The sequence below is a fragment of the Nesoenas mayeri genome (genome assembly GCF_963082525.1).
Source record: "Nesoenas mayeri genome assembly, chromosome: 1".
Lineage (NCBI taxonomy): Eukaryota > Metazoa > Chordata > Aves > Columbiformes > Columbidae > Nesoenas > Nesoenas mayeri.
The window spans coordinates 73,509,012-73,521,498 of record NC_137541.1 but is presented as its reverse complement, the minus strand read 5'-3'; the positions used below and the strand labels follow the sequence as shown (position 1 = coordinate 73,521,498).

Sequence of the window (12,487 nt, the reverse complement as noted above, 5' to 3'; positions counted from 1 at the left end):
TTTACAAGTACTCAGCAAAACACCAAGTTACTGCTGGTCAGCTAAAAGCAGTTTGGTGTTTAATAGTCGTTTATGATTATTTTCAGACACAGATGAGTGAGGAGTTAGGGGCAACTTGCAGTTGTCCAGCCAGAACTGAAGCAGCCTGTGGTAAATATGAATAGAGGAAGGCTCATACAGCAGAGGAGCTCAGCAAATGATGGGAGGCTTACCGAAGGCTTGAAAGAGGAACTCAGGATATTTGGGGTATTATGAAACAGTGGATGTCAAGTGAACAAAGCAAAAGGGTTAAAACAAAAGAAGTCAGGCATGAGAGAGTGATGGCCACTTCCAGATCGAGCTAAGATACTGAAGTGCAATAACATGAGCCCAACATCAACAAAAAGAAGCCAGGAGAAGCAGGTAGCAAAAAGAACAGCCAGCAGCTAAAATTATTTCTAGCCTCTTGGCATGCATGAGACATCCCCTTCGGGTGTGCCTGGTAGCCAGAGGACATGACAGCTTTAGCTGTAGCTCGTTTGTCTCTAACTATTGTGATTTATGTGCTCAGACCTCTGGGCTGGTGTCTTACCAGCCATCAAGAGGGCAATGCATTGCTGGATTTTTAAGGTAAATCATTTTTCAGTCAATGTAACCCACCAATTCTCAAGATTTCAAGGGAGTTGGATGAAGTGGTGAATATACTATTCTTCTGCTGGTGGCTGCTCTGCCCACCAGGAGTGCTGGAGAGGAAAATTTCATCTTTGTTCTACTTAGTGCTGTGCTGGCAAGCACTTGTGAGTGGGCTGTAATTCATGGAGCAAAAGGGCAGAAACTGATTCAGCTTGCTCCATCACTCAGGAGCAGTCTCTGCTCCTAGGGCTGTTTTTTATTATTAGTCTCGCTAGGCAAGTTTTTAACAGTAGGGATTTAACACCAGTTTTGGCCACCAAAACAGTAAGGTTTTGCCACCTTTTTGCTCCCTAATACTGGTAAAAAGGAGACAAGCAGCTTCACATCCAGTTTTTCGGGTGAGAAGTGAGAGGCATAAGCAGCAAATGATACACAAAACCAGCTCCCTTTCTGTCACATGCAAGGATTTCACAAGCAAGGTCTTTTCCTTCAGATGCCCTGCATCTGGTTATGGGAAAATGGCAAAACTAAAACTCTGTGTCCTGATTTAGCCGGGCTGCCTAAGGAGATGTACCAGACCATCAGCAGCCTTAATAATTTTTCATGGCTGGGACTGTTGTTGGGGATTGCTTCCTGTCTGGGCATCTTAACAGAGCCTGAAGAAGTGAAGTAGCCAACACCAGGTGGAAAGTGGTGGGCAGGAGATTATTAATTTCTGGGCTTCTTTGCGATTCACAGCCTGAACACCTCCCTGATGGGCTGGGTTTGGTGCAGCCAGTTTTGTGGTCACTTCAGAGCGTTCATTTGGAAGTACTGATACTATCCGGTTTTATTATACGTGTCTTTTTTTTTAAACCAAAAATTAAAGGATTTCTGTTATGGTGATGGATAAAAAGATGGAGCTGGAGCCTTGGGGAGTATTCAGCAATGGCTGTCTAGTTGTACAGGGGCAAAGGCTGCAAGCTGGCTTACATTTTACACCTCATTGGATCGGTGGCAGATCCACCTGGCTGCGTGCCACTGTCACTGTTCACTGCCTATGAAAAAAGAGCAGGGTGTTGAAAATGAATGTAATGGGACATAGAAATAAAGAGTTTGATTGTGGTTATTTCCTTGCCATAGTAAAATAAAGCAAGGACACGTAATATGTTTTTGATAAGAAAAATTGTGGCAAATGTTACCAAGGTAGGGATTAGGTTTCTGGCAACTTTGCAAGTCACATAACCTACACTTAGGTATAATACAATGTTTATAATGGCTTAATAGTATTTTTTGTTAGAACATATGTTCATTAAAAAAAATCTTCAAAGCAATCCATCTTCGCTGTACAACATGCAAAAGGTTAAATCTATAAACTTTAGCTTTAAGCACATTTTAAGGTTGTGTTTGAGGAGGACTCTTCAAGTCTTTAAATGTCTACCTGGAGTGACATCCCCATTAGGACCACTTTGAGGCTTGGAGAAGTCCTATATGTTGAAAAAAGAGGCTGTGGCCTTAAGTGGGAGTGCTAAACCCCTTGCTGTTCTTCTGAAGGTATCTGCTTATTAGTAGTGCCGAAATATGAATTTATGCTTTCCCCTGTGCTTCCATATAAAACCTTTGTGTCCTTTAAAACCTCAGTAGCAGTTTGTGGTTAACTTACTAAATTACAGGGATGGTAGCCTGAGCAGTTCGGTGCGTCCATTCTCGCTGGAATGACATGGGTTTGACTCACCGGGTTTTGTTCTCAAACACAAGGAATGTTTTGTTCCAGCAACATACCTGAGTGCAGCAACAGGAGCCACGCACGTGGTCAGTGCCGCGGTTCAGCAGCCAGGGCAGTAACTTCATAAAGTAGCTGCTACCTCAGTAACTTGCAGTCTTTAGGGGATATGGCCCTTCTGGGAGTGCTTACAGATCTACATCTCAAAAATAGTAGTGCAGGGGATCCTTTGGATGCTTTCAAACAACTATATACAATTATATTTTTTTCCAAATGATTTGATTACAAATCAATGAAGTAAGAGATGTGGATACTATGTTACATGCAGAAATACATACCTCCCTTCTTGATGCTGAGTATACACCTGTCGAGGGTTTAGATTGCGGGGTGACAATAAAACCCTGGCAGATGTATTAACTTCCTCCCCCCCACACTTCTCCCTCTCCCCCCTTCCCACTCAGGACATGCGATCAGGAGGAAAAGAAGGACAGAGAGAAGAGAGCTGGAAAAATTAACAATGTTTTACTAATGCTACTAATAAGAATAGAGAAAATATACAAAATATACAAAACCAATCTTGAAAGTCTCAGCAACTGCAGAGCCGGCACCCAAAGTCCTGGATTGGACTCTGCAGCCAATCAGAGCTGGATTCAGTCTCTCACTAGGCCTCAGTTTGCAGGGACAACTAGCAAGGTCCTCTCCTAATGTCGGCCATAAGCAGAAGGGAAAAGGGATGAGATGCTCGAGATCTCCCACTTTTATATGAAGTATTCACGTGAATGGAATGTTATACACAGTTGGTCAGTTTCTTGGTCACTTGTTTCTCGTTGCCCCTCTCGGGAGATGTCCATCCATGCTTATCAATAAGTTTGCATTCCATTGCTAGGTTTACCAAAACGTGTCTGGTTCTCCAGGAAAATGCAGCTAATATGAAGGCTTTAGCTGACAGGCAAAATTCACTGAAAGAGAAACTTGTTTTTTAACAAAACCAGGACAACACCTTTTCCATTTGCAATGGTATTCACATATTCAGGACTCAAATCCCCTATTATCCATTCCTTGAGAGCAGAGCAGACTCTTGTAATAATACTGCATTATAGTCCTTCCAAAGATAATGAGGTGGCTCTTGTTGCATTTCAAAATAGTGTGATGAAGATGAGGATTTAATCCAGCAGCTACATTCTTCCAGAAGTACTGAGGTACTTCCAGCTATCTGATATTGAGCTATTTTGGCCCTCAATTGAGAAATAAATAGGTCAGGCAAGGCCTTTGAAAGGAATTTAATATATACATCTAACACTTGCTGAGAAGCATAAAACTCTCCTGCGAAAATGAAATTGGGTTCATGAAAGGTCACGAATATCTTTTAAAGTAAGTTTTTGCATGTCTGCAGAGCAAATACTGCATTAAAGATAAGGGTAGAGTCTCTGTTTTACGGATAATGCTCCAAGTTTTCTTTTTTCCTTCAAATTATGATACAGCATCCTGCAAGCTAAGCAGCCAGCCCGCTAGATCTGACTTTTGCTTTGATGCTGTGTAGTGACATACCAAACTAGTAAGGCATCAACCAGTAAGTAGAAGAAGAACCAAGAGCTGCCAAAATAACAGGAAAATACTTTTTAAAATTATTTTATTGGGAAAGGGTCTAAAAAGGACTTAATATACATTTAGTATATATAGATATCCATGTAGATAGATGTATAGATATCTATACATATATATCTATCTATATTTACATATAGATCTATGAAGTATTTATAACCATACTTTGCTCCATCCCAGACTTCCAGAAGTGCCTTCTCACTGAATTTGATGTCACAGAAACACGTGATTTCATATGTCGCAACGGATGGGGCAGAAACGTCCAGCAGAAAGAAGAGTTTAGGTGCACCCTTGGGACTGGCAACTAAAGCAGAACAGAAGCTTGCTCTGGCCTGCTAAATCATAGAATGTCCTGAGTTGGAAGGGACCCACAAGGATCATTGAGTCCAACTCCTGTCCCTGCACAGGACAACCCCACGGTTCACACCATGTGTCTGAGGGCCTTGTCCAGTCTCTTCTTGAACACTGTCAGGCTTGGGGCCAGGACACCTCTCTGGGGAGCCTGTTCCAGTGCTCCAACACCCTCTGGGGGAAGAACCTTTTCCTCATGTCTGACCTAAACCTCCCCTGGCACATCTTCCTGCCATTCCCTCGGATTCTGTCACTGGTCACCAGAGAGAAGAGATCAGCACCTGCCCCTCTTCCTCCCCTTGTGAGGAAGCTGTATCCGCCATGAGGTCTCCCCTCAGTCTCCTCCAGGCTGAACAAACCCAGTGACTTTAGCTGCTCCCCATATGGCTTCCCCTCCGAACCCTTCACCAACTTCATGGCCTCCTCTGGACACTCTCCAGTAGCTTTATATCCTTCTTATCCTGTGGCACCCAGAGCTGCACATGGTGCTCCAGGTGAGGCTGCACCAGTGCAGAGCAGAGCGGGACAATCACCTCCCTTGCCCGGCTGGCAATGCTGTGCTGGATGCACCCAGGACATGGTTGGCCCTCTTGGCTGCTGATCTGCCTTAGAAGGTGTTCATCCTTCCCCCTGAAGCTCCTTGCCTGTTCCTTGTGACCTGGGACAACTTGCTCCTGGCTGGTCCAGAGGTGCTGGTGTCACTGCGAGCTTCCCCTCTGGCTACACTTCAGCTGCACCAACTGCAGCACCAGCCACACCTGGGGTTCACTAAAGAAGCTGGAAGAATTGCAGAATTTGAAAGCCCCACTTTCTCCAGTAGGGTTGTGAGGCACCCATGGCCCTGTTACCACCTTTGGTATTTTTCAGCTAACCTGTTGTACAAACCTGCAGCTACCTCCTGCCTGAGCCATGATCTTAAAAGCTCATAAAGGGAGGCAAGGGTGCCCTGTGACCCAACCTTTGACAGCCTGCAGCCTGGATTCTGGGGCTGGGACACCTCCCTGCTGTGTCATGTCGACACAGCTGCAGCACAGGCCAGCTGGCTCTGCATCAGGGGACATTTGGCTTAGTGAATGGCACATAGTGACTGCAGTGCGGTGCTGCTCTGCCTCTGGGCCACTTGGGCTGCAGAAATTCACAAGTGAGTGATAGTGTCGTTCAGGTCATGTGGAAAGTTTGTGTTTGGAGAGCTGAGACAGTCCTTGCTGAATATCGGGATGTACTTGTATTTGGTTAAATAGAGACCCAGAGAATATTTGTCGTTGAATAACGCAGTAGAAAGAAATGCAGGAAAAACACTCTTTTACAAGCTCAGGACGTGGTCTGCAGCCTGTTTGCTCTTGCTCTCAGAGAAGCTCCAGACTGAGAAAGTGTTTTAAGGGAACTGCCCCCTCCAGTGCCGGCAGGAAGGCCTGGGACAATGGCCAGTGCAGGAAGGATGTCGCAGGTGGATGCAGCGCATTTGTGCCACGGTGCTGAGCAGAAGTCACCGTGGCTCCAGCGGATGCCAGATGTTTCGTGACTTTTCAGTGTGTTTTGAAAAGCATCCCACAAAGCTGAGGAATAAGACTAATGGGAGGCTGTGTTAATACTAGGTGTTTTTGCACTGTAAAGGTGGTATTTGTTGGCCTCTTCAGTGCTGGAAACTAAAGGATGCTAAAGTGAAAAGGGAGGTGAAGATAAGTACTGCTCTTGAGTGAGCAGGAATGAAGGTTGAGGGCAAGACTGAAGAAGCTGATGCAGCTGGTTTGGGAGTTGGCATTTTGAGAGAAGAGGGTGTTTCTTGGGAACAGTGAGCTGATGGACTCTCCAGGCACAACAGCTGAAGGGCAGTGGTTGCAGGGACAAGGCAAATCCATCCCCCAGCACAGCTGCTCCTTGGCCCAGTGGTGGAGGGGGTCACAGCAGCTGGAGCTGAGTGGTCGGATCTCCATCCTCTCAGCTCACCCCAGGAGCCTACCCCAAACCAACAGAGCTGCTAGAAGCCTGCTTGTGTCCCTGCCAGAGTAGCAGTCAATGCAGAATACAGCTCGGGCTTTTGAGGTGTTCATTAGGGAAGAAGGAGTGTATTGTAGAACAAATAATTCACAACCAAAAGGGAAACGAAAATAACTTTTCAGGCATGTGAGATTGATAGGAAATCAGGTAGTGTTAAGATGCCCCTGGACAAGGACACTTTTACCCCTTGTACAGTGTTGCAGTTCTGCTAATAGTTATTTTGTGTGTGGCATGGCACTAGCAAATTACTGGGTTCCATTCTCCACAGTTGATGTTTGGCTGTGGTCTTTCACAAGAATCAAAAATACCTCAGTGGCAGAGAAGTAAATAAAGCCTTACCCCAAAGTCTGGGCATGAGCAATGCTAAATATCACTGGCTTTTGCCACTGGTATGATATATCACATTTAGGAAGCCAGTTCCATAGGTAATTGGCGTGGGAGTCTGGAGCAGATGGCCTAATGCCTTGGCCTTTGCCAGTGGGTTATGAGCTTGATGCGATCGTGAATATGCAATAAGGTAGCAGGCTTGTTGCCCTTCTAAGGGCTGAAAAAATCTTGGCTAAATCCCAACAAGACAGGAGGGGAAACTCCAGAACAGATCTTAACACAGTCAAAATTGAGACCCTTCCTCCTGTTATTTGAAACATTTTCTCTGATATAGGCCAACAATGACTTAGAAATAATACATGCACTTTCGCTAAGTCTTCTGAGTTATTCAACATAGGAATATTTTTATAATATTTTAATCTGGTTTAAATTGGTTGAATAGCTGTGGGTTTGTTCTGCAGTGACTTTGGTGCCTACAAGCTTTCAGATTCACTGCATATGCCCTCGTGTTCATATTTGTATTTGTGACTCTCCCAAAGTTTTCCAGGACGTAGTGCATCTCCAAAGATTGTTATTCATTATTTAAAACCTGCTGAGTTGGAATCCAAATTCCATCCATTCTCTGTTGGCTGTTACTGATTTTCCATTCATAAACTTTTATTAAGTAACGCCAGGCGGCGTGCAGGCAGCGCAGCAGCCGAGAGGTGAAGGACGCCATTCACAGACACGTTGCAGGCTGATCGTCACCCATAGACACTGGTTGATGAATCACAGTGAGCAGCAAATACATCCTGAACATGAGCATCCTTCCGTATGCTGAAGGAAGTGTTGCAGTTTTATTCATTTCATCTGCGTGTTGCTCTCTGGAGGCTTTCATGCCAACATGTTTCTTTTTACAATAATTCAGGGACATATTGTGAAATCTGGAATTCTGCTGAATTCAAGCAAACTTCTTGCTGAGTATGACATTTAGGATCTTAATTCTGCAACGAGATACATCAAACATATGGCCACATAGCAACGCACTAAAATGTGAATAGACTGTGGGTTGCAAGAGGAATCGTACACATGATTATACAGGGCTCAACGCAATAGCACATATGCTACAGCTGTGCGTGGAAGGAAGACTACAGCTCCACAGGGTTTTCCTGTCACCTCTGCAGCTTTATAAGCCCATTTGTGGGGTGGAAGCGCAGAGTTAACAGCTAAAGGCAAAAGGTTTTGCCCGTGGGTGGGTCTTACCATGCTAGTTATAATGTGACTTTTGCCTGGACAATGGCAAGTGCCAGGGAGGGGGGTGAGGAAAGAGATACAAACCTCTCCACTAGCAATATTTCATGTTGAAAATATCCTGGAATATTCCTGCAACTCTCAGTTTCCACCGTTTTCTGAAGCCTGTTGGCAGGTTAAGCATTGCTTAGATGGCAGTGACACCCTGTGGTACCAGCTGCTGGTGCAGCACTCGGTGGTGGTTTGTTCAGGAAGTCAGTATTAAGATCGCAATAACAAAAAGTCCTGGGATGTTTTAAATTCATCTTCACAGACCGCAACTTCCATCCTCCCTGGGTGCCTTTGCACTAAGCAGGATGTACCTTTCTGGATTTAAATGTCCTGGAAGTAGTTACTGCCTCTTTCTGAACATTTGTGCAGTGCCTGTATGGTGAGTCTCTCTGGTTTGACTCACTTTTCTTCATTTTACAGTAAGAGGAATTGGCTGTAGTAACAAACCAGTATTGGATCATGGTGCACCTTTGCTATGTAACTTTGTGAAAATGCATGTTGCATCTCTGCTTGACCTGTTGAGCAAGGAAAGCTTGTGGTTGGAGGGGCCAGTGCTCATCTTCGATATTTTCTCTCTTTCAGGGGGTTCATGAGTCAAAAGGTGTGACTGAAGATTATTTGAAACTGGAATCCCTGATCCAGAAAGTAGTTTCTCCTTACTTGGGCACATACGGTCTGTATTCCAGTGACGGACCCTTCACGCACTCCTCCTGTATCTTGGGTAAGAATAAGAAAAGCTCGATTTGACACAGCACAGAGGGCTTTACCAAAACCTTTGTCCACACAGGGCCAGGGCCCATGTGAGAGGAAGCTGCCAGTACTAACACAACACGGTCAGGCTCCTTTGCTATGGCTATGCTCTTTGCAGTGTGCAAAGTCACAGCAAAACTTGCTTGTGGCAGAAGATGGAAAAAGATCATCATAACAGTGCTCATTAATAAATCTGTGAATCTAGAGTGTGTTTAGCATTTCCATTTTACCTTTTAATGCGAGAGCTTTAACACAGGATGCTTTATGGACAGTGAGATGAATAAGCAAGAAGCTCTGTCTAGAGTGCCAAGTAATATCTGTTCGTTAGCACACAAAGGTCATTCGAGGCTATTTAAAGCATGGAAGAAAGTAGGAATTTGTCTTAGAGAAGACTAACTGATAAGCCTTTAAATCAGTAAAAGCTTTCTGCAGAGTGGAAGGTAATAAGCTGTTCTCCATCCCACTGGAGATAAGAAAAATAGAGTGGAGCACACATAGCCCGGGAAATTCAGATTACATGGAAGGAAATATCTCTAATGTCACAAAAACTGCCTCTGGAGGCTGTTGAATCTTCATAGATAGAAGCACTATGTACATGTCATACACCACAGATACCCAAAAGGAGCAAGGTGGGTAAACATGGTCCTACCTGGTGGCAGAGGCTAGGTGAGTTACTTTCTTGAGTCTCTTCCAGCTAATTTTCTATGATTCCTTGAGCTCTGAAGTATTCAGTGACTTCTGTGAAGGCAAGATTTGGCCAAGATGAAAGTCTTTTGAATATTCCATGTACCAATTAAATCTGTTGGAAATGCAAGTGGGATACTACCAGTGTAAGTCAAAAAGGAAATGAGGTAGTACCTGAGTATTTCGATGTAAATGCTGTGATAGTGTGCTTGAATAGAGAGAACAGAGGGGAAAATAAGTTCAGTTGTGTGTTTTCTATGCAGTCAATTGAATCTGTTTGCTTGTCAGAAATGGTCAATAAGGTAGTTTATTTTCCCTTGAAGCTGAATGGAAAAATGGTTATATTGCAATGGGCATTTAAGAAACAGATCAGTTTTACGTGAATGGATAGAGGCCAGTTATTTATGGAAAATAGTTCAGGTTTACTACTTTGAATTCATTGCTTGCCATTAAAAGGCCACAAGCATTTAAATGGAGCCCCAAATTGACATTTTCTGAATACAAGCTTTCGTTTGCCAGGACAAAAAAAAATGCAACCAACGAAAATAAAATTCCAGTGAAATGGATTGTTACATTACATGACTGGAGAAAATAGGAAGGTTTTGGTGGACCGGGTGCTTCCTCTTGCTGCAGTTTGGCGTTTAGATCTGTAGCAGTACCCCTGGATAGATCTTACTGTAGTCAGTGAACCTGGATCCAGGGTAGCTGAGTGTGTTAAGTCTCTGCTGGTTTTAAACTAGCACATCTAGTTCTGTCCAGCTATTTTGGTAGCATGGTTTAAAGCTGTGACATACTGTCCTCGGGATTGGTGAGGCCACTGACCTCTTGTCTTCCCTGTTTGGCCAGCACACCCAGCCTTCCCCTCCACCTGAGCCCTGGTATGACCAAAAAGCCAGAGTTCAGTGGCAGGGGAGCCCCAGAGAACCTCTTCTGTTTGCCAGGTGAAACTGCTAACAAACAAAAAGTCCAAAAGTGAACTTGACTCAGTTGATTTTGCTGCTGAGGCAGACACAATTGCAAAATGCAGTCATCATAAGTACAGAAACTGGCTTTTTTAGTAGTTAAGCGTATGACTGGAATTTGTGTCCAGGTAAGCACATATATGTAGGTATAGTTTTAGAAGAGACTGGCATTTGTAAAGGAAATTGCGTGGTTTGCAGGGGAACATATACAAGCATCCTGATTTAAAGCAGACAATTTACATGCAGTGGCTGTGGTTGACTTCCAGACTGTAACTGGATCCCCTTCTCCAGCCATGGCCCCTTCATGGGGATGGCAAAGTGAGAGTAGCAGGAAGAAAGCTTCAAACTAGACATGAGGAAGAAATTTTTTACAATGAGGGGGTGAAACAGTGGCACAGGTTGCCCAGAGGGGTGGTTGATGCCCCATCCCTGGAAACATTCCAGGCCAGGTTGGACGGGGCTCTGAGCAACCTGATCTAGTTGAAGATGCCTCTGCTCATTGCAGGGGGTTGGACTAGATGACCTTTGAAGGTCCCTTCCAACCCGAGCTATTCTATGATTCTAAAAGCGAGACCTGTTATTCACACCCCTTTTTTATTTTTTTTTTTAATCGTAAGTGCGTATGAGCACTGAGGTCTGCAGAAAGTTTGCATGGTGGTCACTTCGATCTAGCTGCGGGGGAGCACTCCAGCCCTAAAACACTCGTGGCACATCTCCGTGCTCATTTGCTGCCACCTTCTGCTCATTCTTTGGAAAGAGCCCACTTGGTTAACAGCAGCATTCCTACAGTCAGTGCTGGACTGAGGGCAGGTTTGTTCCCCAAAAAGGTTGCTTTGGGCACTGCCTTCCAGTTAACAGTTCCACACACTCTTGCTGCTCTCTCCTTGTGTGTTTTCCAAACAATGCTTTGAACCTGAGTTTTTTATAGAATTATTAGTAAGACTGCCTATCTTAAGCCTTGTGCCCCAAATTTGGAAGAGACCTCATTTTCCCAGGGTGAGTAGAAAAGCTAAATTTCAGCTACTAGAAATTAGTGATGACCTTTCTAGCCTGAACAAGAACAGAATTGTATCTTCTGTTCTTGTCTAAAGGAAGTATTTGAAATTGTGTACCAGGTCTCCCACAAGATTTACTGTTTTACTCTAGTTGCTGAAGTTGTATGAATATAAGGGAATAACAGCTATTATTTATAAAGGTAGGTTTGGGGTCTTCAATATGCTGAAGGAATCTAGAAAATGTGAAGTGCATAGATCTACAAAACCAAAAAAAAAAAGTATTCTTTTATAAAGTTTCTGTCATTCAAGAAAAGCTCATTACTGTTTAGGCCTTGACTTTTATTTTGAACACCTGTAATTATTAGTCCCACAAAAATAGGAGACTTTGTAGATATTACTCTGGATCTTTCTCCGTTTACAGAGAAGCGGTTCTTCAGGCGTTCAAAATCGGGTGACATCCTCGCCAAGAACCCCGTGGTGCGATCAAAAAGCTACAACAATCCACTGCTGACACCAGTGGCTGAGTACGAAACCGAGGGTATGGCTGCTAACGGAACAGGCATCCGAAGGCACTCCGTTTCGGAAATGACCTCCTGCCTGGAGCTCCAGGGATACTCCAACCTCACCACCATCATGGACAACGGCTCCAAGAGCTCCATGACAGCCACAAAAAGCTCGCTGTCAGGAGATCAGGAGAGGCCCAGCACCGGGTCAGTGCAATGCTCCAGCAAACTCAGCACAGTTGAGCAACAGAAAGGACTCTTCCACTCGATGGACGACCCTCATAGGTCTTTTGAGCTGGACAGGGACCCTACCTTGATTCCAGTTCCTTCTTCGAGCCCTGAGAACATAGTGGATCAAATTTTGGAGTCTATTGACTCTGATTCTGAAGGCATTTTTATTGATTTTAGCCGAGGCTGTTCCAATTCATCAGCATATGATGTGGACATGAACAGACAGAGCATCATGTGAAGGACATGGGGAGACAAACCCTGGCTTTTAATATTATATATGAAAGTTACTAACGCATTGAGTCAGACTATGGGCAAGCTATGTATGTCTGGGGCAGAATCTCTGTTGTAGGTCATCACAGCTGTACTGAAGTACACAAACACAAGTTAATAGCAGGCAGGAATCTGCTGCGAGGGGGAAGAAACTCCAACCACTTCTCTCCATCCTTGTCACTCTGCAGTCAGATTTCCTATTGTCTTTATAAACTTGGG

At 44.3% G+C, this 12,487-nt stretch overlaps 1 protein-coding gene across 1 annotated transcript in view; it reads left to right on the top strand.

The window, feature by feature from the left end:
- PRR5 (proline rich 5) overlaps positions 1-12,236 on the top strand; it is a gene marked incomplete at its 3' end in the record, with an annotated part of 54,324 nt that extends 42,088 nt beyond the window's left edge. Inside the window, exons 7-8 of the mRNA XM_080364040.1 lie at positions 8,456-8,594; positions 11,686-12,236. Of these exons, the coding sequence (XP_080220166.1) occupies positions 8,456-8,594; positions 11,686-12,236 (690 nt within the window). The remainder of the gene's footprint in view (positions 1-8,455; positions 8,595-11,685) is intronic.
- Between the last annotated feature and the right edge of the window lie 251 nt (positions 12,237-12,487).